The sequence below is a fragment of the Eriocheir sinensis genome, chromosome 29 (assembly GCF_024679095.1).
Source record: "Eriocheir sinensis breed Jianghai 21 chromosome 29, ASM2467909v1, whole genome shotgun sequence".
NCBI lineage: Eukaryota > Metazoa > Arthropoda > Malacostraca > Decapoda > Varunidae > Eriocheir > Eriocheir sinensis.
The window spans coordinates 6,021,226-6,045,906 of NC_066537.1; the positions used below are offsets into that span (position 1 = coordinate 6,021,226).

At 41.0% G+C, this 24,681-nt stretch overlaps 1 protein-coding gene across 2 annotated transcripts in view; it reads right to left on the minus strand.

Annotated features, from left to right (window-relative positions):
- Window positions 1-8,177: 8,177 nt before the first annotated feature.
- Window positions 8,178-24,681, minus strand: part of LOC127004889 (myb-related protein A-like) — a 37,261-nt gene continuing 20,757 nt past the window's right edge. Inside the window, exons 4-16 of one of the 2 annotated variants that reach the window (XM_050873097.1) lie at window positions 22,798-23,030; window positions 21,109-21,284; window positions 20,192-20,505; window positions 19,411-19,638; window positions 18,360-18,640; window positions 17,833-17,950; window positions 17,236-17,625; window positions 16,058-16,477; window positions 15,499-15,612; window positions 14,382-14,570; window positions 13,596-13,724; window positions 11,761-11,838; window positions 8,178-10,410 (exon numbers count right to left, since the gene is read on the minus strand). In XM_050873097.1, coding sequence (XP_050729054.1) covers window positions 10,285-10,410; window positions 11,761-11,838; window positions 13,596-13,724; window positions 14,382-14,570; window positions 15,499-15,612; window positions 16,058-16,477; window positions 17,236-17,625; window positions 17,833-17,950; window positions 18,360-18,640; window positions 19,411-19,638; window positions 20,192-20,505; window positions 21,109-21,284; window positions 22,798-23,030 — 2,796 coding nt within the window. In that variant the 3' untranslated portion in view covers window positions 8,178-10,284. The remainder of the gene's footprint in view (window positions 10,411-11,760; window positions 11,839-13,595; window positions 13,725-14,381; window positions 14,571-15,498; window positions 15,613-16,057; window positions 16,478-17,235; window positions 17,626-17,832; window positions 17,951-18,359; window positions 18,641-19,410; window positions 19,639-20,191; window positions 20,506-21,108; window positions 21,285-22,797; window positions 23,031-24,681) is intronic. The other variant, XM_050873098.1, reaches the window with a different exon arrangement.

Here is a 24,681-nt window from a genome sequence, read left to right on the forward strand (position 1 = left end):
AGTGATGGTAATAATAATAATAATAATAATAATAATAATAATAATAATAATAATAATAATAATAATGTCCTAAATTGCCACTTCCACACACACTTAGAAATACTCATTGCATCACACACACGCACACACATAAACATTACAAATCACAACTGTTATGGAGATTATATTAAGGTTTAGAGGGAATATGTAAATTAAGATATCACACGTATTTATCATATACAAGTAACAAGTATAACCAACCTAAACCTAACCTGACCTAATCTAATCTAACCTAATCAACCTTAACCTAACTATCTAACCTAATCTAATATAATCTAACCTAACTATTTAACCTAATCTAATCTAACCTATCTAACCTAATCTAATATAATCTAACCTAACTATTTAACCTAATCTAAACTATCTAACCTAATCTAATCTAATCTAACCTAACTATTTAACCTAATCTAATCTAACCGATCTAACCTAATCTAATATAATCTAACCTAACTATTTAACCTAATCTAATCTAACTATCTAACCTAATCTAATCTAACTATTTAACCTAATCTAATCTATCTAACCTAATCTAACCTATCTAACCTAATCTAATCTATCTAACCTAATCTAATCTATCTAACCTAATCTAATCTAACTATCTAATCTAATCTATCTAATCTAATCTATCTAACCTAATCTAATCTATCTAACCTAATCTAATCTAACTATCTAATCTAATCTAACTTAACTATCTAGCCTAATCTACCTTGACCTAACCATCTAACCTAATCTACTTAGGCCTTATGCCCCCCTCTTACTAATTAACTAATGGGGCGCGTCACTTCACTCACTATATAGCCGTCCATATTCCCAGCGGTTCTCCCGAGCAAGCCCCCACGCAGTCCCTATCCATCCCAAGTCCCTCCCGGCAGGATCGGCAAACTTGTCCCTGTCATGAGTAACGTGGGCGTCCCTTGGTCTCCTCCACTCAGGGTTGCCTCGTACAGAAACAACCCTGTGAGAAAAATCGACGTCCGGGAGGTGTGCCACGTCCCCTCATAGCCAGAGTTGACGCTCACGGACAGGCCTCGATTCAGCTTCACCGAGTCATTTTCTTCATTTTCTTTCTTCTATTTCATGTTCTTTTTGCTCTTGTTCTTTTTTGTTCTTGTTTTCCTTCTTTTTTGGTTTTGGTTTATTTGTTTTCGTCCTCGTTATATTTTCTTATACTTCGTTCTCTTCTTCTTCGTGTCCTTCTCCCTCTTCTTGTTCTTGTAGTTGCATGCAGATTCGACACAAGGTCATTCCAGCGATACCCCGTGACCCTGCGAAGGCACTGGGTAACAAAGGCATCGACACGCTTCTACCTTCTCTTCCCTTTTTTTTTTTTTTTTTCATTCATTCCTCTTCCCTCTTTCGGTATTTCCTCTTTTACAATCCTTCCTTTCCCCTCTTTTCTCTTTATCATTCTTTCCTCTTCCCTCTTTTCTCTTCTTCATTCCTTCCTCTTCCCTCTTTTATATTTTTCCTTCATTCCTTTTCCCCCTTTTCTTCTTTTACATTCATTCCTCTTCCCTATTTCTTTTTCCTTCCTTCCTCTTTCCTCTTTCATTCCTTTCTCTTAATTCTTCATTCCTTCCTCTTCCCCTTTTTCTTCTTTTACATTCCTTCCTCTTCCCTAGTTTCTTTTTCATTCCTTCCTCTTCCCTCTTTCCTCTTTTTCCATTCCCTTCGTTCATTGTCCAAGTCTCACAGCCAAGTAATCTCTTTCGTTATTATTCATTCTGACTTTTCTCCGTCGTCCTATTTCCTTTTTCTCCTTTTGGTTATTCATTCTGCCTTTTCTCCGTCACCTTAATTTCCTTTATCTCCTTTTGATTAATAATTCTGCCTTTTCTCCGTCACCTTAATTTCCTTTATCTCCCTTTGATTAATAATTCTGCCTTTTCTCCGTCACCTTAATTTCCTTTATCTCCCTTTGATTAATAATTCTGCCTTTTCTCCGTCACCTTAATTTCCTTTATCTCCCTTTGATTAATAATTCTGCCTTTTCTCCGTCACCTTAATTTCCTTTATCTCCTTTTGATTAATAATTCTGCCTTTTCTCCGTCACCTTAATTTCCTTTATCTCCTTTTGATTAATAATTCTGCCTTTTCTCCGTCACCTTAATTTCCTTTATCTCCTTTTGATTAATAATTCTGCCTTTTCTCCGTCACCTTAATTTCCTTTTTCTCCTTTTGATTAATAATTCTGCCTTTTCTCCGTCACCTTAATTTCCTTTATCTCCCTTTGATTAATAATTCTGCCTTTTCTCCGTCACCTTAATTTCCTTTATCTCCCTTTGATTAATAATTCTGCCTTTTCTCCGTCACCTTAATTTCCTTTATCTCCCTTTGATTAATAATTCTGCCTTTTCTCCGTCACCTTAATTTCCTTTATCTCCCTTTGATTAATAATTCTGCCTTTTCTCTGGGTTATGATTTTCTTCTGCCTTCCCTTCCTTCCGCCCGCTCTCCATTCCCATGACAAACTCAGAACTTCCTGCCATTTTTTCCCCTTTAAATTATTTCCCAAGACATAAACCTTCATGCAAATATGGCCGAAGGTTTGAGGAAAAAAAGGGAGGGTGTCTTACCTTTGATGGGGCCGCGATGTCCTTGATAATGGGAGATAATTAATGGTTCCTTCCTTTCTCCTCCTTCCTTCTTTTCCTCTTCAATGGCGGGCAATATGTAAACAACAGGAATTCGTTTTCAAATTAATTTTCTTGTGGATTCGTTTAGTTGAGTTTTTTCTAGTATTTCTCGTTTTGTTTTCGTTTTGTTTTTAATCGGTGGTCTCTGGTTTATATATATATTTTTTTGGGGGGGTGTTCGTTTTTCTATTTTAATTTTCTTTTTTACCATTTTTTTTTATTTCTCAATGTGTTTAATTATTCCAAAGACACAAAACAGCGCCAGTACGTAGTATTTTTGATCCCTTTGTTTCGTTTATTTGCATATTGAGATGGATGGATAGGTAGATAGATAGATAGAGATTTAAATGCACTTCTTTCCATCAATTTCTTTTCCCTCATTCTTTCTTCTTTTTCTTCTTTTCCCTCATTCTTTCTTCTTTTCCCTCACTTTTTTCCTCATTCTTTCTTCTTTTTCTTCTTTTCACTCATTCTTTCTTCTTTTTCCTTATTCTTTCTTCTTTTTCTTTTCCCTCATTCTTTTTTTCTTTTCACTCATTCTTTCTTTTTTTTTCCCTCATTCTTTCTTCTTTTTCTTCTTTTCCCTCATTCTTTCTTCTTTCTTCTTTTCCCTCATTCTTTCTTCTTTTTCTTCTTTTCCCTCATTCTTTCTTCTTTTTCTTTTCCCTCATTCTTTCTTCTTTTTCTTCTTTTCACTCATTTTCTTCTTTTTCTTTTCCCTCATTCTTTCTTTTTCTTCTTTTCCCTCATTCTTTCTTCTTTTTCTTCTTTTCCCTTATTCTTTCTTCTTTTCCCTCATTTTTTCTTCTTTTTCTTCTTTTCATTCAATCCTCTTCCCTCTTCTTCCTCTATTCCCTTACACCATCAGTTTAATTCTGATCCAACTGTACAAAACAAGACAAATAATAATAATAACAATAATAAAGGATAATGAAGCAACATCAGCCATTATTTTATTTATTCAGCTCTCAATCAGGACCAATTATCATATATATGTATGTGGGGGGAAGAGTATTTTGAAGCTCGGATATTATTTCCCTTATTATTTTTTCTGCTTTTTTTCCCGGCGAATCAATAAAAAATAAATATTAATAAACGTTCGACTGGAAGCTGGACTAATCATAATCACTTGGGCATCAGGAGAGGCGCGACGATGAATTAATTATAAGCTGCCGAGGAAACGCACACAGGAATAAAAACGCACATAGGATAACGCGTACACAAGATAATATTATACGTACACACACACCAGCGAAGGAAGGAGAAAAATTGTGTTTATATGGTGACTAACTTCCTTTTCTTTTTAATACACACACAAGCCAATAAATGCAAAAGAAAATAATGATAGCAATACTAATAAAGATGGTGATAATAATAATGATAATAATATGGTGCAAGCATAATAAGGACAGCAGAAAACAGTGTAGGTATAAATATATATAAACATGACATTGGGTTTTGTTGATTACATATAGGGTAGGTTAGGTTTGTGTGTGTGTGTGTGTGTGTGTGTGTGTGTGTGTGTGTGTGTGTGTGAGAGAGAGAAGTAGAGAGAGAAATAGAGAGAGAAATAGAGAGAGGGAAAGGGATAAAAAGAGAGAGATAAAGAGATAGGAAGAGATAGGGAGGGAGACAGAGACAGAGAGAGAGCGAGAGATATTTCTGCTATCATGACTAGAAAGCAGAGTAAATATTAATTAACTGCTCTAAGGTTATAGTTCGATAAAAAGGCAGGTATAGAATATATCAAGAATGCATACTCGGCAAATGCATCTATATGGTGAACTGGTTAGCATGCCTAGCTATGAATCTGTGGGCCCAAGTTTGAATCCCAGCCAGGGGAGACTACACAGCTTCACCCAACTGTTCATCCTCACCTTTGGGTTGCTCGACAAATGGGTACCTGGGGAAACCTTACCTTCCCTAAGACAAAATTGGTGTCTCTTAGAATATTCAACTACAATAACAATAATAATGATGATAAGGACAGTATTGCAAGGTGTAGTAAGTTCTTTTGGAGATTGTGAATACATAACATAAAATAATAAAAGCTCTCTTCTCCTAATGCCACAGTGCAAATAATATACAACTGTTATGATTATGTAGCAGTGGTGGTAGTAGTAGTAGTAGTAGTAGTAGTAGTAGTAGTAGTAGTAGTAGTAGTAGTAATGGGGGTACAGTAATAGTAGTGGTTATGGTACTAGTTGAGGTGGTAGTAGTAGTAGTAGTAGTAGTAGTAGTAGTAGTAGTAGTAGTAGTAGTGGTAGTAGTAGTAGTGGTAGTAGTCCTAGTAGTAGTAACAACTGTAGTGGTATTAAAATGTCATAGTGGAATAGTAGTAGTAGTAGTAGTAGTAGTGGTAGTAAAAATTATATAATATACTTTCCATATATAAATGCATATACTAATTATTTTTTTGGTGTGTGCATATGAGGTGAATACATCCAGCGATCGGTACGCATATATATACATACACAAACCCACAAAGCAAAAAAAATAAAAATAAATAAAAAGAACATTCAGGAGTTAAAAAATAAAACGTCTGATCGCAAAACAAAAAACAAAAAAATCCCAAATCCGCAGCGCACAGAAACGGTTGCAAGCTTATCGGCTGACCCCATACCCCATGCCGTCGACCCCCTTTAGCCCACCTCTTAAAGCATCAAAGTATGTTGTGGCGAACCCTGAAGGACCCCGGCAGATCCCTTAAGCCCAGGAGCAAGCGGTGTGACCAGGGTGGGCCAAAGGGATGATGGGCGGCAGGGGGATGGTGTGCGTAAACAATGACATAGACAGACGCAGGCAGACTATTGTTCCTACGTTTCCTTTAGCTTCATCCTTTTTCCTCCTATGGTTATTACGAGCTATATTATTCTCATTTTCCTTTATTTATCATTTATGTTAATCTTTTCCTTCCATGGTTATTATATACAGACAGACAGGAAGGCAGACTTCATTTTGTTCTCTTTGCTTTTTTTTCTCGTTTTCCTTTCCGTTTTTATATTTTACAAGTCATATTATTGTTAGTTTTTCCTTCGTTTCATTATCTTCCTCCTTTTCCTTTCCATGGTTTATTTTCACAAGTCATATTTTATTCCTTTTTTATTATCATGTCATCATATCTTTTCACTTTTCCTTCATTTTCCTTCCTTACTTGATTTTAAAAGTCTTATTATTGTTACTTTTACCTTTGTTTCTTTTCTTCCTCCTTTTCCTTTCCGTGATTCATTTTTACAAGTCATATTTTATTCCTTATTATTATTCTGTCGTTTATTTTATTTATTTTCTTCCATGGTTTTATTATACAAGTCTTATTAACATTATTCCTCTCGTCCATTATAATTAGTTTCTTCTTCCTATTCCTTTCCTACAGTGGTTCATTTATACACGTCATCATTATTCCTTTTTTCCGTTCATCATAATTCACATACGACTTGCTCTTTTCCTACATTTAATTTCCATACGATTATCATTATCCTCCTTTTCTCAATTTAAATTATACACTATTATTATCATTCTTCCCATTTAATAAGTTTCCATATGTTCTTCCTTTTCGCTTTATCCACATTTATCATTTTCCATGCGACTTCTACACGTAAGCGACCATACACCCGTTTTTTAAGTCCACTTTTAGGTGCGGGCGAGCATAGAAAGGACGTCTCACACACACACACACACACACACACACACACACACACACACACACACACACACACACACACACACACACACAAACAATGCCTCAATAAACACTAGTATAGATAATAATAATAACACTTTGATCCTCTTTTGGGGGGAATGCAGTTCAACACACATTATTTTTTGCATTGTCCGTCCTTCACTTCACTTTAAAAACCTCTTTGGTGCTACACTTTGTTTTGGTATTGCTACGTATGTGCAATATCTCTTCTTTTTCGACTCAATTTTTCACTCTCTCTCTCTCTCTCCTGGCCTCAACAACTTCCCTTTTCGACTTCTCTCCTTCCCCTCCTCTCCATACGTGTTATCATTTGGTATTGCTATGTACGTGCAATATATCTTCTTTTTCAGCTTAATTTCTCACTCTTCTGTTTTCACTCTCTCTCTCTCTCCTGGTCCACCCACAAGAAGTCACAGTCCCTTCCCTACTGCTCTTCTTTCCTCTCCTCTCCATATTATCATTTGGTATTGCTGTGTATGTGCAACATATCTTCTTTTTCCGACAATTTCTCACTTTGTTTTCACTCTCTCGCTCTCCTGGCCCTCACCTGTCAAGTCTCATTAGCTCCCCTTCTCGACTTCCCTCCTTCCCCTTCCTCATCATTTTTTGGCATTGCTACGAACATGCATCTTTTTCAGCGTAATTTCACACTGTTTTCACTCCCTCTCTCTCCTAGCCCAGTCACGTCAAGTTTCATTAGCTTCCCTTTTCGACTTCTTTACTCCTCTTCCTCCCTCCCATCTTCTCCCCACTCCTCTCCTTATCGTTTTTTGGTCTTGTCACATAAATGCAATATCAGTTTTCTTTACGATTTATCACTTTTCACTCTCTCCTGGCCCATCAATAAGTCTCAACAGCTTCCCTTCTCTTCTCTTCTCTTCCTCCCCTCCTCTCCTTTCCTTCCCTCCTCTCTCCACTCCTCTCCTTATACGGTAAACTACTCTACCAGTTTATCTTGAGCTTTGCCGAATGCACACGAAATGCTGCCCTCGACGTAATAGATAAAATATACAATCCGTGCTTTGGTCAGTGACAATTCAATACGTGTAATAAAAACCAACAGGCCCATTCTTAAAACTGGGGTACTGGGGCAGGCAAGAGAAAAGGCGGGGTGTGCGTGTGAGGGCAGCATGGGGTGCGGACATTCGGCCAAGCTCCGTTCCATAATATTTTTTTTGTATTTTAAAAACTATAACAAAAATGGATGCAATAATAGACTCTACACAACCTACTACACAATGCCATATATATGAGACACTATACACACACATACATATAATATTAAATGATACACAGTTGTAGTAGTAGTAGTAGTAAAGGTGGTAGTAGTAATGGTAGTTGTTGTAGTAACCAGAGTAGTATAAGTGTAGATATTTGTTACAATGATAATAATGGTCATAATAATAATGCTTGTAGTAGGAGAGTGATGCAGATTAAAGCCATAGTTAATTATCTCCTTGAGGGGATGAAGAGCTTAAAATAAAAAAGGATTACCGAGTCCGATGATGGAAAAAAATAAACGTAGTAAAAACCCAAAAAACCGAAGTAGACATGCAACAAAGGAAAAAATAAAATGAGGACACAAGTTTACGATAAAATGAATGACTGGCGAGAACCGTGGTGGCGAGTGGGTCGGAAAACACACGGAAAACAAACACGGAAAACGGAAATAAAACACAAAACGGAACACTAAAAATACTACGCTTAGCTTTTGTTCGATTAAGTTGTGCGAGATATGAATTTGTTCGTGGTTAGGTTAGGTTAGGTATTGTGTGTGTGTATGTATGTAGGTGTGTTGCGTGTGTGTGTGTGTGTGTGTGTGTGTGTGTGTGTGTGTTAGGGGGGGGACCAGACACCACCACAGCTGCCAAACGATATACAAAAACACTTGAAATAATAATAAAAAAATGAATAAAAGATTGAATGCATATAGACAATTCTCAAGGACACTTCTAAGACATAATAATAATGATACATAATTAATATATCTTCCCATTACCAGTGTTTACATGCCACCAACTCACATATTAATAAACAAACAATAATAATAATAATGATAATGATAATAATAATAATAATAATAATAATAATAATAATCGCACATATCACCACCACCTTAAGCACACACATCACCACCCTCTTAAAACTATACCTCCTCCTCTTCCTCTTCTTCTTCCTCCTCTTCGTTTAATGGTGAGGTAAAGTTTGATCTCCCTCCCTCTCCCTCCCGACTCCCTTGCTCCCTAATTTTTGGGCCTTTGGTTTCATTACTGGGACTTTATATAATGTACAGCCTAATGGGGATGGAGGGTAGCTGTGTGAGGCTGGGGTTGTGCAGAGAGAGATAGAAAAGCTGAAGAATGATGGATAGATAGTTTAACAGGGAAAGAAATATGGAGGTAAGAAACAGAGAGGAATAAGTGAGAGAGTGAGGAGAGAAAAAGGAATGTGATGAGGAGGAGGAGGAGAGATAAGGAGAAAAGACAGTGAAGGACAGAAAAGGAGTGAGTGAGTGAGAAGGAGAGGAAGAGGGACAGAGGAAGGAGATAGAGAAGGAAACGGAGAGAAAGTAGATAAGTGAGAAGGATAGGGGTAAGAGACATGGAGAGGACCGACAGTGGAGAGAAAAGAAGAGGTAAGGAGAAGAGAAACAGCAAAGGAGACAGTGAAGTACAGAGGGAAAGAGAGGAAAAGGGATGAGAAGAAAACAAAGATGACAACTGAGAATAATGAGAGGAAGAAAGATACAATAAAAAATGGGGAGATAGCAAAAGACATAGTGACACAAACAACAAAGGAAGAAGACATAGCAAGAGGCAGAGATAAAAAACAAAGGGAGAGACAGCCCCATCACCTCACACCACCTCCATCCCAAAACACTAACCTTGCTATTTACTAACTAACACCCAATCAACGCTACTGTTATATAAGGTACTCGAGGCTCTACTCTTCCTCCTCCTCCACCTCTTCCTCTTCCTCCTCCTCCTCCTCTCCTTCTCCAAACGGAATATCAGATTTTCCGAGAACACACACACACACACACACACACCAACACACACCCCTACACACACACAGGCATGCACATTTTTTAGGCTATACATGCATCTAGTGTGAAATTTGTTGATTAAAACCCATGATTATATTCTTATGTGTGTGTGTGTGCGTGTGTGTGTTTTTCGCTCTCTCTTATGTACACTTGCAACACCCATTATTCCAGAACTTCCTTTGTTTTTCTTTTCTTTAAATTTTCTTTTTCTAGTGTTGTGAAGATTTATAGATGAATGTTTTGTGTTGACTTGTCCGTTTTGTGTGTGTTTGTTTTTCAGTTACACACACTCGCAACATCTATATTCTGTGTGTTCTCTTTCTCACACACACCCGGAACACACGCCACCGTCACGCAACACTACAACACAAGAAAACGTCTCCTTCCATTCTCTCGTTTTCCCTATGTTGTTCTTGCTCCCTCGTTTTCTCTCTTCCTTTTCCATATTAAGAGAGAGCAGCCTTGAGTGTTGTTCTTAAATTGGTCATCCTCTTCCTCCTTTTCTTCTATAGAGGTTGAGGTGATTTGTTTAAGTTATATTTGTTTTTTTCATAAGTTCTTTTGCTATTCATTTTCTTCTATGTTCTTTGTCCTTATTTAGAGGCTAAGGAAGTGTTGGTGTAATTCTCATATTAATCTTCCTTTTCCAATATAGAGTTTAAGGCAAGTTGTTTAAGAGATTTATTTGACTCTTCCATGCGTTCTCTTGTATATTTTTTTCTTCGTCCATAGTTACAAGGCTATACTGCTTCTTCATCTACATTTGTGTTGCTTTCTTCTTTCTTTCTTCTTTTTTACAGATTAAGGAAGTGTGGTTTGGGTGCTGCCTTCTGTTCATGTGGTCCTCTGTTCCTCCTCCTCCTTCACAGGTTGAGAGAGCGCGGTTTCAGTGTCGTAGCGTCCTGCGTCACGAACTGCCTCGCCTGCTCAGTGAGGCGGCGCTGGTTCTCGGTCTTCCCACAGGCTACCATCTCCCACCTCACGTCCAACTGTGGAGTTGGATGGAGGAAAGGGAGGGGAAGGGGAATGGGTGGGTTAGTTATGTGTCTGAAGCTCATCTGAAGGACACAGCAACCTGGAAGATGATTAAATGTATGCAGGGAGCCAGTGAGATACTTGTGTCCCAAAGGGTTGTTTCAAGCTTATAATAAAACTTATATTACTAAAAATCTATGAATTATGATAGAAAAAAATTGGTTATACTTAAATCTACGGTGTATATGGGCCTAAAAGCTTAGTAGTTTTGGGATGACCAACTAAGCTGAAGATTATTATGTTACGGAACTGTTAATGATAAGTCCAAGTGAATGTTTCTGCAAAGCATTAGTGAAGGATTTCAGCATCTTTCCAGGATGCTGAAATAAAATGATTTCCAAGGGGAAATGTGAAACATTTAGTAGCAGGTAAACATAAATATTTATCACAGATAAACTGAGGAAACCTGAACTGTAAATAAGGAAGAGTACCTAGGAATGAAACCAAGTAAAAAAAATCACAGTAGAATGCTGAAAATTTTTTTTAAAAATCGAATAAAAATAGAAAATACAAAATCAAAATAAGCTCTGCTGGAAAAAAATGCCTAAATGAGAAGAGAATATTCAGGAGAGAAGACAAGAGGAAAGAAGAGAGATGAGGCGAGATGAGAGAGACATGCTGGCGGGCTGGGAGGGATGGAGGGAGGGAGGAGGCAGAGCTAAAAACATGCTTATGGCAAAACAAAAAATGCAAGAACAAGCAATGGGAAAAAAAGCAAAAAGTAAATGATAAAACATAGAAAACATTGTGGGAGCGGTAATGCCAGTTGTTTCAGAAGTCATGATTTATTTATTTTAGGGCCAAAGATAAAGTAAATAAACAAAACAATAAGACGGAGGTGACGGCACTAGAAGGGGCCGCAGTGGTGATGGTCAAAGTTGAAGAAAAGCAGTGGTGTTACCGATTTATTTTAACGGCATTAAAAGTCCGAACTAAATAAAGAAAACAGGCGAAAAAAATAAAATAATGGAGGTGACATTAACAGCGGTAGAATTAGCCGCAGTGATGGTAGTGGAAATTCTAAAGTGATGGTGTTACTGGTTTAGTTTTGAATGGTATTAAGAATCCGAACCAAATAAAAAAAATGATGGTGAGTTAAATAACCAAGATGATGGAGGTGACAACAATAAAAAATATCCGCAGCAGTGGTGATGGAAATTGAAGTAGTGTTACTGATTTAGTTAAGTATGGTATTAGAAGTCCAAACCAACCAAACAAAAATATGAAATGACAAGTAAAGGATGCGGCAGCAGGGGAGGTGCGGTGCGGTACAGGTGTGAACAGGTGTGGCTGCGTTTGTTTACCTTTGAGAGCGTGGCCTTGCTGGTCTGGCCCTCAGAGAAGGAAATCCGCTTAACGCAACCAATTTCTGGATCGCTCGGCTGGTGGAGGGACGGGAGGGAGGAAGGTGAGGTGGAGGGTGGATGTGGAGGAGGGACGAGGGGGTGGGCGAGTGAGAGGGAGAGGGAGTGTGTAAGAGGAAGTAAAAGAACCCTAGTCATTTTTCTTAACCATTTTTATATCACAGGAAAGTCTAATTTATTCATAATTGGCACCTTTTCAGTTTCCTCTTTCTTATATATATTCAAGATTTCTGTTAGGGTTTTATTATTTCTTTGCTTCTATATATATGCAAGGGTGGACTATTTTACTGACAACTGTGCCATTCTTCTTTCCTTTACTGGCTTTTTTTCATTTCTATCACAATCAGATTTTGCTAGACAGTTAGGCTTTTAACACTTATTTCGTTCTCCTTTTTCATACCAAGTTCTCAAGTCTTTACCTGTCACCCACATGAAGCAGGTTAAGAATGACAGAAAACACAGGTGGTTGCTGAATAGAAATATAAACTGTGAAATATTACTTTATTTCAGTGGTGCTTCATTCTTTAGGAGGAAATGTAATGGTGTGGGAGGAATGCTCGTATGTCTTTCTTCATGGTGAAAAACAGGAAAGTGGAGAGGTTACCTACTAGCATGCCTACATGATACCAACTGTTTACAGTACCAATACCTCTACCTCTTCTACAGTGCATACACATACACGCAGACAACCACACTACTTGTAATGCTAAGATACACCTACTGGTGGCTTTATAGCAAAATCAATATTGCATAAGAGACTACAGTAATGGGTGATGTGGTGTGGCCTAGTTTGGAACCCTGAGGCCCAGGTTCGATTCCAGCCAGGGGCAGCTGGCACCCAGCAAACCACGGTCACACCTGCCGTGTGTCACAGGGTGATGGGTTCTTGCTCACCAAAGGCTCAAAAGCCAATGCAACGGATGTTAGCACCGAGGCCACAGGCTGACCTCAGGGCACAGGAGGAAGATGAAGAACAAGGTAGAAAGGAGGGAGAGAGTGCTACTTTCCTATAATTTTTTTCATGCATATTCTTCTCTCTCTATGCAATACTTACTCAACATTGACTACCACAAGTATAATGGATAAAACATGGACCACCAACACAATAAACTTACAAAAACAAAACACAAAAGATGGATTTGGATCCATGTGTGTGACTGAACATGTATCTACATAAAAAGTGCATACATATACTATACACTTTGGACACATGCACACACAGAAACACAGTATGGCTTCATTGAACTGTATGAAGCATGTACACTCCTAGGTATGTATGTGTATGTATAGGTGTGTGTGTGTGTGTGTGTGTGTGTACAAGTATATATATATCATCTTCATCCTCAGTCAATACTAGTCCACTACAGAACCAAGGCCTTTCCCAATGTTCTCCACCTCTCTCTGTCTGATGTTAATGTACTTCTTCCTACTTAGGCAAACACTCTAATTCCACCTTTCCACCTGGTCCTCTGCCTGAGATTAGTGTTCTCCATCCTGATCTGGCACATGCTCTAAATTCCACCTCTCCACCTGGTCCTTTGCCTAGTGTTAAGTGTGCTCCACCCTGCTCCAGCAAATGCTCTAATACCACCTCTCCACCTGGTCCTCTTTCCACCTTGACTTCTATAAATTCTGGAGTGACATGGGGAAGTGTTACGTGTGCTGTGTGTGTGCGTAGATGTGTGTGTATGTGTGGTTGTATCATGTGTTTGTGTGTGTGTGTGTGTGTGTGTGTGTGTGTGTGTGTGTTATAAGTAAGAGCATCCATGTCTTACCTTCTTGGTGGTCTTGTCAGGCAGGATGGATGAGGGGGAGGAGAGGGGGTGGCCTTCCTCGGGCAGGGTGTCTCGGATGATGGAGGGGGGGGAGAAGAGCACAGAGGAGTCCCCTATCAGGCTCTTGCTCTGAGGGGCGGCACAGAGGCACGGAGGAACACATTTAATGGACGAGAAATAGTGTGAGGGAAAGGGGGAAAAAACTATGTATGTGCAACTAAAAACAGAGTAACACATCACAAAGAAAGGGTCTGTACACATTACAATATGAACACAAGCAAATATAGGAATGTAAAGTACAGTATATAGGGCATGAGCATTCAAATACGTACAAAAATGAATGTATATATGTATGTGAGGATCTTCAAACTACGAACTGTATGTATGCCTGTATATGTAACTGTTTGTCGTTAAGTACAGGGTAGCCCAAAAGTCCTGCACCATAGGGATTACAAATTGATTAGAAGTCATATTCCCCTATGGTGCAGGACTTTTGGGCCACCCTGTATATGTAAAGTACAGTGTGTCAGGCAACCCAGGAATTCTAAAAACCAGGGCAGACAGAGAATCAAAACCTTTAACAGAGCAGGATGGAGTACACTAACACATGACAGAGGTGGTGGAGGTGGACATTAGGAAAACCATTATCCAGCAAGGGACTAATAATGCCTGATAATGATGATATATATGTGTATGTGTGGAGGAGGATAATAGGAAAGGCAATTATCCAGCAGGAGATTAAAAATGATGATATATATGTGTATGTGTGTGTGCATCTCAACTCACCGGCGTCTCAGGCATGAGGGCAAGAGGTTCAGAGCGGAAGCCGGGGACCTGGATCTCTCCCGGGGTGGACCAGGAGTGGAGGAGGGCCTTCCGCGCCTTCTTGCTGGGGGAGTTTTCCTTTCCGCCAGGTGTAGAGGACGGTGGGGCCTTCCGCTTGACTGTCCCGTAGCCGCTGTCGTATATCCCAGACTGTGGACGTAGAGAATTAGTGGATTTGTCATGGGCGAAGTGGAGGGTTGGGTGGTGGGTGGGAGTGCAACGGTGCCAGAGTGTCGTACTTAGCCGCTTATATTTCCCGACTTCTGCCCCAAAACTGTCTCCCGGGCCCAATAACGAGACTCATTTATAGTTATCATTAAAAGTTAGATCCCGAATGAAAGTTGGAAAGTTTCGTTTAGGTGGCGCAACATCTGTGGCCATATGCCAGAGAAGGGGAAGAAATTATAGAAGGGAACAGATCCCAGGAGACAGGACACAACCCCCAATTAATACCTGGTACCCATTCGCTGCTGGGTGGACAGGGGCATAGGGTATCAAAAAAGCCGCCCAAATTTTTCCACTCCGCCCGGAAATCAAACTTGGGCTCTCTCAGTTGTGAGCCGAGTGTGCCAACCACTGTACCACGAAGCCCCCAGTTAGATCCCGATGTCTCCTGGCAATAGTTAGGTGTTAGAAACCGGTAAATACTATGATCTGAGTACGATAACCTGGCAATCGTGGTGGAAGGTAAGTTCTCTATCTAGTATTCAACACCTTTCCAAAACCCAACATCCTTCTTCAACACAGAGTTCAACACCTTTTCTAATCCCGACACCCTTAACCATAGCAGCGACGGGCCAAATTTGTGGCTTTACCGTGTAGCAGCGACAGGCCAAATTTGTGCCATGATATAAACCCCCAAAAATAGATGATGCATAAACTGATCACAAATGCGTTGATATATATATATTGAAATGGTTTGTGAGTGATGATTTTTTTCTAATTTTTCTCGCTTAGAGGGAACATTAAGAAACATGATCCCTGCTGCTACCGGGTTAACATTTCTTCATCCATTCCCTACCCCAACAACCTCTACTGCCAACCATTCACCCCTATCACAACCCCCACTATCACCCACCTGGTTGCGGAGGTTGGTCCCGCCGGATGATGGGGTCTCAAACTTGCTTCTCTCCTTCTCTGTGTCCTTGCGGATGATCTCGGTTATGTCCTCCAGGTGTGTGGGTGTCTGGGGCTGTGACGGATGAGAATGTGGATGAGGCAACGGATGAGGTGGATGAAAGGAATGTTTTTAGAGAGGAGGAGAAAGTTGAAGATGGAAAAGAAGAGGAAAATGAGGAAATAAAGCATGAAGGAAGGAACACATGAAAGAAAAAAAGAAAGAAAAGAGGAAAATGAGAAAAGACAAAAAGGAAAGAAAGAAGATGCAAAGGAGAAGGAGAAACAGACTTGGAAAATAAGAAAAGAGCAAGGAAAAAAATGAAGAACATGAAAAGAAAGAAAAACACAAAGAAAAATAAGACAAAAAAAAGGAAGAACAGGAGAACAAACAGAAAAAAGAACAAAAAGGAGACATGGCAAGTACGAGCGAATGATCAGAAAAAAAAAGGAAATACAAAAAAATTCAACTAAATAAATAAATAAATACAACAACCACAAAAACAACCCCAAATCCTCACCAGGTGCTTCAGTGGGCCACTCTTCTTCTCGATCTCCCTCAGGGCATTCTTCAGAGGGGTCGGTGTTTTCGGGGCAGACTGCAGGAGCGCACGTCGGGATTTGGGCGTCCTGGGCTGACCACCGACTGACAACACCACCGAGGTAGATGTGGAGGACAAGGAAGTAGCCGAGGGTGCGTTGGGGGGCGTACAGGTGGTGGATGGGGCGGTGGAGGAGGTGCGGAGTACATTGGAGGTGGAGGAGATGGGGTGCTGGAGTGGCGTGGACTGGGAGGAGGGGAGTGTGCCAAGGACTGGGGTGGAGGTGAGGTTGGTGTCAAAGGAGAGGTTGGGGCTGTTGAGGAACTGTGAGGGGCTGAAGGGGAGGCTGTGCATGGGGCTGACCTTCTGTGGGGTGGTCAGCAGGCTCTCCCCATGCTCCTGTGAGGGGGGAAAGAGGATTAGATGCCACACTCTCATCATTAACCCGGTAGCAGCGATGGGCCAAATTTGTGGCTTTACCGTGTACCAGCGAAGGGTCAAATTTTTGCCATCATATAAACCCCAAAAATAGATGATGTATAAACTGATCACAAATGCGTTGATATATATTATGAAATGGTTTGCGTGAGTGATGATTTTTTCTCATTTTTCTCGCTTAGAGGGACCTTTAAGAAACATGATCCCCGCAGCTACCAGGTTAAGGGGATTGAACACTGATTGGTATAGATATGAATTGAATACTGTACTTGAAATAGATTGAAAAGAAATGAGTTACCTGAATAATACAATAAAGGTGAGGGAAAAGTATAAGAGAACCATATATATACTTTTTTCAGTGCCTAGAGAAAACATGTAAAATCTCTCTCTTTCTCTTTGATCATCTCTCTCATCCCACCTTCCCCTCTTTCTCTCTTTTTTCCCTCTCTTCCTTTTTTTATTTCTATTCTCTCTCCCATCCCACCTTCACTTCTCTCCTTTTCTTCTATTTTTTCTATTTTCTCTCATTATCTCCCTTATCCCACTTTTCCTACTTCTCTATCTCTCCCTTCTTCTCTTCCATCTTTTCATTCTCTTTCCTCTCCTCTCTCTTTCTTCCATCTATTTACTCTCATCCCACCTTCCAATATCTCTCTCTCCTCTCGTCTCCCTTTCCTTCATCTACTCCTTCCCCCTTTCCTCCCTTGCTCTCTCCTTACCAGGGAGGAGAAGTGGCGTTTCGAGGGTGACGGCTGCTTCCTCCGCCCCCTCCTAAGGATCGGGGGCGTGGAGAGGCGCGAGGAGTTGTGGGAGGTGAAGGAGGCGTTGTGGTGACTGCTGCTGCTGCTGAGGTTGAGGGAGGCCGGAGTGGTGGTGGTGGTTGTGGTGGTGACCGTGGTGGAGGAGGGGTGGGTGGAGGCAAGGGTGGAGGAAGAGGAAGATTTGGTGCAGGTGGTGGTGGTGTGGATGGAGTTCCGAGTGGAGGTGGAGGTGGTGGAGGTGCTGACGGTGCTGAAGGAGGGCAGGGTCAGGGGGGTGTAGGAGGGGGCGTAGGAGTGGGGGAGGGTGGACATGATGCTGGAGAGCTCATGAACCATCTCCTGCTTGATCTGCAAATGGAAGATGATAAAAAATAATAAATAAGGATCAAAGATGAGCTCTAGGGGACAGCATGAACCAAGCAAAATGGCACCATTTGCCTATGCCATAATGGGCTAGGGCTGACCACCAGGCCCCATCAAGAAAGTCTGTTGGCACCATAAGCAGGAAGTAAAAAATAAATAAATAAATAATGACAATAGAAGGGTCTATTTTACCTTGACGGGGCTACAGGTGAGCAGCTCAAAGGCTCCCATGTCCAGGTCCACCTTGAGGGACTCCAGGCTGCCTCGGTCCTGCTTCAGGGGCGACAGTGAACCCAGCTCATCAAAGTACCTGGCGGGGAGAAGGTTAAGAATATGAGCAAAAGATGATATTACAGAAATACAAATAGAAGTAAAAGTATGAAGAAGATAAGAAGATAATAGGAATAGAAGTAGAAATAAAGTAACAAGATAAGAATAAAAATAATGAGTAAAAGTAAAATAGGAAGACTGGAGATAAGGAATAAAATAAGAAAGTAAAAATAATAAAAAGGAATCAAATCAAGAATAGAAAGTTAAAGTAAGACAAGAAATAAGAATAAAAATAAGAATGATTAAAAACAAGACAAAGAATAAGTCTAAGAGAAATGAGAAATAATAAATAGAATAACAGCAAAAATAACAATAAGCATAAAAGTAAGAGGAAAACGAGGCACAAAAATAACAGTAAGAGTACCTGCAAGAGGAACCTCAATACTCACTTGAGGGGCGAGATGATACCCAGGTCGTGATAGATGGAACTCTTATCCGGGGTGAGGAGGAAGCCTTGGTTGAGTGGGGGGCTGACCGAGGTGGCGATGGGGGGTGGGGGGGCTTGCTGCTGGGGGTGCTGCTGTTGCTGTTGTTGTTGTTGCTGCTGCTGTTGTTGTTGTTGAGGGGCCAAGGGTGTGGGGGTGGGGTGGTAGGGGTGGGGGGTGTAGTGGGGGTATGGCTGAGGGGGGGTGGGCTCTCCTGGAGGTGGTGTGGAGGTGGTGACGTTGATCTGTGGAAGGAGTGGAGGAAAGGAAGTGATAAATGTTAGGTCAAGGAAATATAACATGATAAATAATTGTACATAGAAAGTAATGAAAAAAAAAGTATGTGTGTAAAGAAGAAAGCAATGATAAAAAGTAGCTATATAGAGGGATGAAAGGATATAAAAAAATAAAAAAATAAAAAAATAAAAAAATATAGGAAAAATTAAATATAGCTAAACAGTAGTGCAAAAAAAGGGACATGGAAAAAATAAGAAAAAATAAATAGTAGTAAATAAGATAATTGATAAATGTAGAGGAAATAAAACAATGATCAAAAAATTAAAAAAATAAAACCAAGGGATGTCGAGGAAAACGAGAAACAACAAAAAGAATAACAATAACTACAAACAAGAAAAAAGACAAAAAACAAGGAATTAAAAACAAACAACCATAAATTAAAGAGGAAAACAAGACAGTGGAGGTGGTGGTATAGGTAGTGGAGATGGGTTTTTTTTTTTTTTTTTTTTTTTTTACAACAGACAGCTCAATGGCACAAAAAAAAGGAAACAATAATAAAATAAAAAAAAGCCCACTACTCACTGCTCCTAAAGAGAATCCAAATACATGGCAGAAAGAAAGCTCAAATTCGGGAGGAGAGGTGTCTAAATACCCTAATGCAGAATAGCAAGGTGAGTGAATGACTGGAAGAAGAAATTAGAAAAGGAAATAGAACAAGAAGAATAGAGAGAGGGGTCCATGATGTCTCCTCACAAACAAGGTAGCTACTCTGTCTTACCTGTGGGGAGTCAATGGGTCCCGTCATGCTGCTGGGCGAGGTCATCTGAGGCGAGCACCCCCCTGTGACCTCCTCCTTGACCCTGACCCCCAAGTTGTCCACGATGGTGCCGGGCTGGTGCAGGCTGTGGGGAGAGGGGACGGGGTGCACCGGGGTGGGGGAGGGCCCGGGGGGAACCATTCCACCCCCATAGTTGCCACCGTAGGGACTGTTCTGCTCCCAGTAACCCTGTGGGGGGAGATGAAAGAGGATGATTATGATGATGATGAGGAGGAGGAGGAGGAGGAGGGTAGTAGAGAAGGAATAGAAGGTGGAGGTGAGGGAGGAATAGGACAGTGGAGGTGAGGGAAAAGGAGATAAAGAAGGAAGAGGAGGTGGAGGAAAGAAAGAGAAGGAATGAAAAGAAGAGGAAGAGGAGAAGGAGATGAAGGAGGAGGAAGAAAAAGGCAATTAGATGTGTGTATAGAATCATCATATCATTTTAATACAATCTTAGCACATGAAAATACATCCATCCCGTACAAATATAGTCCAGAATTATACTTTATTCTATTTGAAGTGCAGCAGAAATAGAAAGATGGAAAGAACAGTGAACATAAATTGAGATAAATAATAATAATAATAATAATAATAATAATAATAATAATAATAAATAAATAAATGCAGGATTGTAAGATAATAAAATAAAATAAAGTCACATGAAAAAAATACTTATAATTGTAATAGATGACATAATTTGAGAGCGAGAGAGAGCGAGCGAGAGAGACACCTATATCCTCACCTGTGAATACGCATCTTGGTCATAAGGCGACGTATTCTTGACTGGCACAGGAGTTCCCAAGGCAGGGGGTAGGGGGGGCATCTCATACCCGGGGTGCTGCTGGGGGTGGTACTCCTGGTGGGGGGGCTGCTGGGGTGCGGGTGGTGGGGGGCCTGGCGTACCCCCTCCCCCGGCCTGGTAGCCCCCGCCCCCTCCATTACTGCTGGGGGTGTAGAGGCTGTGTGGAGGGGGTGGTGGGGGCAGGCCTTGGTTGTGGTGGTGGTGGTGGTGATGGTGGGGGTGGCTGGGGTGGTTGAGAGGGGGGCCCATGATGTCTGGAGAGAGAGACAGTGCGACATTACTTCTTCTTCTTCTTCTTCTTCTTTTTTTTTTTTTTTTTCATCCTTATGTTTTGTTGGCAGTATGAGGGTGTTTTTTTTATATAGGTATTTGTCTTGTCTTTGATCCATCTTTGTTAATTGTAGAAAATATAATAATAAACAGATTGGGTAAATAAGTCAAATCAAATAGAATAATAACAAAAAAATAAATATAATACCAGTCTTTTTAATTCTTTGACTTTTTGAATAAGAGATGGAAAAAAAAGTATTGGTAGGCTTTCCCTATTTTATTTTTTATTTCATGACCCAAGAGATGAAAAACTAAAGCAACAAATCGTAGTAGGCCTAATATTTTCATCTTTTTAATTAATGGAAATGAAAAACAAATCAAATAAACAACAGCAGACGTTTTTAGTTTATCTTTTTTCCTTGAACTTTCTTAACCGCAAAATAAAATAAGAAATAAACTCAAATAAACAACAGCAGACATTTTTAGTTTATCTTTTTCTTTGAACTTTCTTAACCGCAAAATAAAATAAGAAATAAAATCAAATAAAAGTCCCACCCCTTCCCCCTGTACCCTCCCCCAGGACGCACCCGTGAGATGGAAGTAGTCCTGGGTGTAGTGGGGCTGGGGCGGGGGCGGGGCCTGGGGCGGCTGGCGCGGCCCCCCGGCACCCCCGCGGGTCTTCTTGCGCCCCGCCGCTGTCATCTCCGCCTCGTACTTGCGTCGCATGGTGGAGTTCCAGTGGTTCTTGATGGCATTGTCCGTCCTGAGGTGGAGGAGGTGGTGGTGGTGGAGGGTTAGAAGTGGAGGGGGAGATAGGTTAGTGGTATTGGTGAAGGAAGTGGAGAGGGGGTTAGTGGTGATAGAGGTGGTGAAGGAAGTGGAAGGTTATAGACAGATTTTTGTGAGGTGGAGAAGGTGGTGGTGGTGGGTTAGAAGTGGAGGTGGAGATAGGTTAGTGGTATTGGTGAAGGAAGTGGAGAGGGGTTAAGTGGTGATAGAGGTGGTGAAGGAAGTGGAAGGTTATAGACAGATTTTTGTGAGGTGGAGGAGGTGGTGGTGGTGGAGGGTTAGAAGTGGAGGTGGAGATAGGTTAGTGGTATTGGTGAAGGAAGTGGAGAGGGGTTAGTGGTGATAGAGGTGGTGAAGGAAGTGGAAGGTTATAGAAAGATTTTTGAGATGTGGAGGAGGTGGTGATGGTGGGTTAGATGTGGAGGTGGAGATAGGTTAGTGGTATTGGTGAAGGAAGTGGAGAGGGGTTAAGTGGTGATAGAGGTGGTGAAGGAAGTGGAAGGTTATAGAAAGATTTTTGAGATGTGGAGGAGGTGGTGGTGGTGGGTTAGAAGTGGAGGTGGAGATAGGTTAGTGGTATTGGTGAAGGAAGTGGAGAGGGGTTAAGTGGTGATAGAGGTGGTGAAGGAAGTGGAAGGTTATAGAAAGGTTTTTGAGAGGTGGAGGAGGTGGTGGTGGTGGGTTAGAAGTGGAGGTGGAGATAGGTTAGTGGTATTGGTGAAGGAAGTGGAGAGGGGGTTAGTGGTGATAGAGGTGGTGAAGGAAGTGGAAGGTTATAGACAGATTTTTGTGAGGTGGAGGAGGTGGTGGTGGTGGGTTAGATGTGGAGGTGGAGATAGGTTAGTGGTATTGGTGAAGGAAGTGGAGAGGGGTTAGTGGTGATAGAGGTGGTGAAGGAAGTGGAAGGTTATAGACAGATTTTTAAGGAGGACGACAATGAAAGAATAGACTAAATAAAGGAGAACTTAAAAAAAGAACTTCAATCAAACAACTATTTTTAAACAACAAAAGTTCCCCCTGGATTATATATCTCCCTCTTACGCTCACAAACAAAAGCCTTCCCCTCCCCCCTCTTCTCCCCATTCATTCCCAACCTCTCTCTCTCTCTCCCCATACACCCCAAACTAACCCCATTCTATCTTTCCCCTTACATTCCCAACCTCTCTCCCCATACACCCCAAATCAACCCCGGTCTCTCTCCCCAAGTCCCTACACAATCCCAAGCTCTCTCTCTCTCCCAAAGTCCCCATACGACCCTATCTCCTCTCTCTCTCCCCTTAAAAACACCCCACTCTTCATCTCTACCCTCATACCTGCCTCACATCACTCTTACAGGAATACAAATTAATGCTCTACCTTTCCATATACTTTAGTTATACTTCAATCTTCTATTTTAGCCATTTTCCTTCTTTCCAACCTTTCAAGAGAACGTAAGGATTAGCTAAGGGGAAACTCTACTGGTCTACCTTCCTCTCCCTAACACCCACCTGCCGGGGATGAGCTTAGCGATCTTGGCCCACTGGTTCCCCCATTGCTTGTGTGCCTCGTAGATGATGCGGTCCTCCTCCTCGGTCCAGGCACTCTTCTTGATGGCCGGGTTGAGGTGGTTGTGCCAACGCTCACGACACTGCTTCCCGATGCGACCCTTCAGGTGCTTCGCGATCAGAGTCCAGCGCTTCGGCCCGTATTTGTCCACCAGCTCGATCACCTTCTCGTCCTCCTGTTGGGTTGAATGGATGGTTGAGGAATGGGGCAAAGGATGGATGACTTAAGTAAATAGGAAGGAAGTGGGAAGAACGAGGATGGAGCAGACAGGTAGACCACTATATATGTCATCGTTCTCCTGTAGGGTTGAAAGGATGGTTGAGGAATGGGGCAAAGGGTGGATGACTACATAAAATAGGAATGAAGTAATAGGGAAGAACAAGGATGGAGCAGAAAGGTAGATAAGTGAACAGAGAGGTAGACCATTATATTCTCGTCCTGTAGCGGTGAAGATAAGGTTGCGGAATAACTAAGGGATAAATAAAGTAAATAAAAATGTAAATATGCTACAGACAAAGGCAATGTAGTCTGACTTGCCGCCAAAACAGACAAAAGGTAAAACTAGAGGTGCTTAAACTGAGGGGGCATTAGTAATTCCCAGGGGAGCCGTGAGCCTGGGGGGAAAAGCTGGAAATTCTGTTATCAAGTTACCAGAGGGCGTGGGCTATTATGCAAGGGGGGCGTGGAGGGAAAGAGCCCGATGGTAAAAAGATGAAGAACCGCTCGTGTAGAACATAGAACATTTTGTCGCCCAAGTACACAAATTTGACAAGGCTTTCGTAGGAGTTTTAGCCATTTCCAGGAGTAGTTTTATGACCCTGGTGGTAGTTTGGCCCTTCTTCTGTACCGTGAGCCTAAAGAAACACTCATTAGAACCCAACTGATCCCCTCGTTGACCTTTAGAAATAGTTGATGTGAGAAGTGAAATTGTCTTAAAATACCGCCCTAAAAAATTTCGTCGCCCAAGTACACAAATTTGACAAGGCTTTCGTAGTTGTGGCCATTTCCAGGAGTAGTTTTATGATCCTGGTGGTAGTGTGGCCCTTCTTCTGTACCGTGAGCCTAAAGAAACGCTCATTAGAACCCAACTGATTCCCTCTTTGACCTTTAGAAATAGTTGATGATAAGCGAAAGTATCTTAAATTACCGCCCTAAAAAATTTCGTCGCCCAAGTACACAAATTTGACAAGGCTTTCGTAGGAGTTGTGGCCATTTCCAGGAGTAGTTTTATGACCCTGGTGGTAGTGTGACCCTTCTTCTGTGCCGTGAGCCTAAAGAAACACTCATTAGAACCCGAATGATCCCCTCTTTGACCTTTAGAAATAGTTGATGTGAGAAGCGAAATTGTCTAATATTGCCCAGAGTATCCATGATGGTATGTAGCCTAGCCTGATTTGCCGCCTACGTACAGACAAGGTAGGCTACAGACAAAGGTAGGTATATCTAGCCCGATTTCCCGCCAACGATCGTGCATGGCGGTTAAGAGGCACCAGGTAAAAAATAAGGTGTAGGTGTGAGTCATGTAAAAAATTTAAGTGAAAAAAAATGAAGTTGAGGATAAAGAAGGATGGTAATAGTTTGTCCTTAATAATAGTCAACCCTCAAACATATAAATAAGGAATGAATAAAAAATAATATAGTTGATGACAGTTGATGGAGGTAATAAATCATGATAAAATGGTATAGTAGAAGCAATAGAAAAAGAAGTAGGTACATGTTTTAGAAGAATTAGAATATGGTTAGGAAATAAAAATAAATATAGCCCTAACCGAATTACATAACTCTCTCTCTCTCTCTCTCTCTCTCTCTCTCTCTCTCTCTCAAGA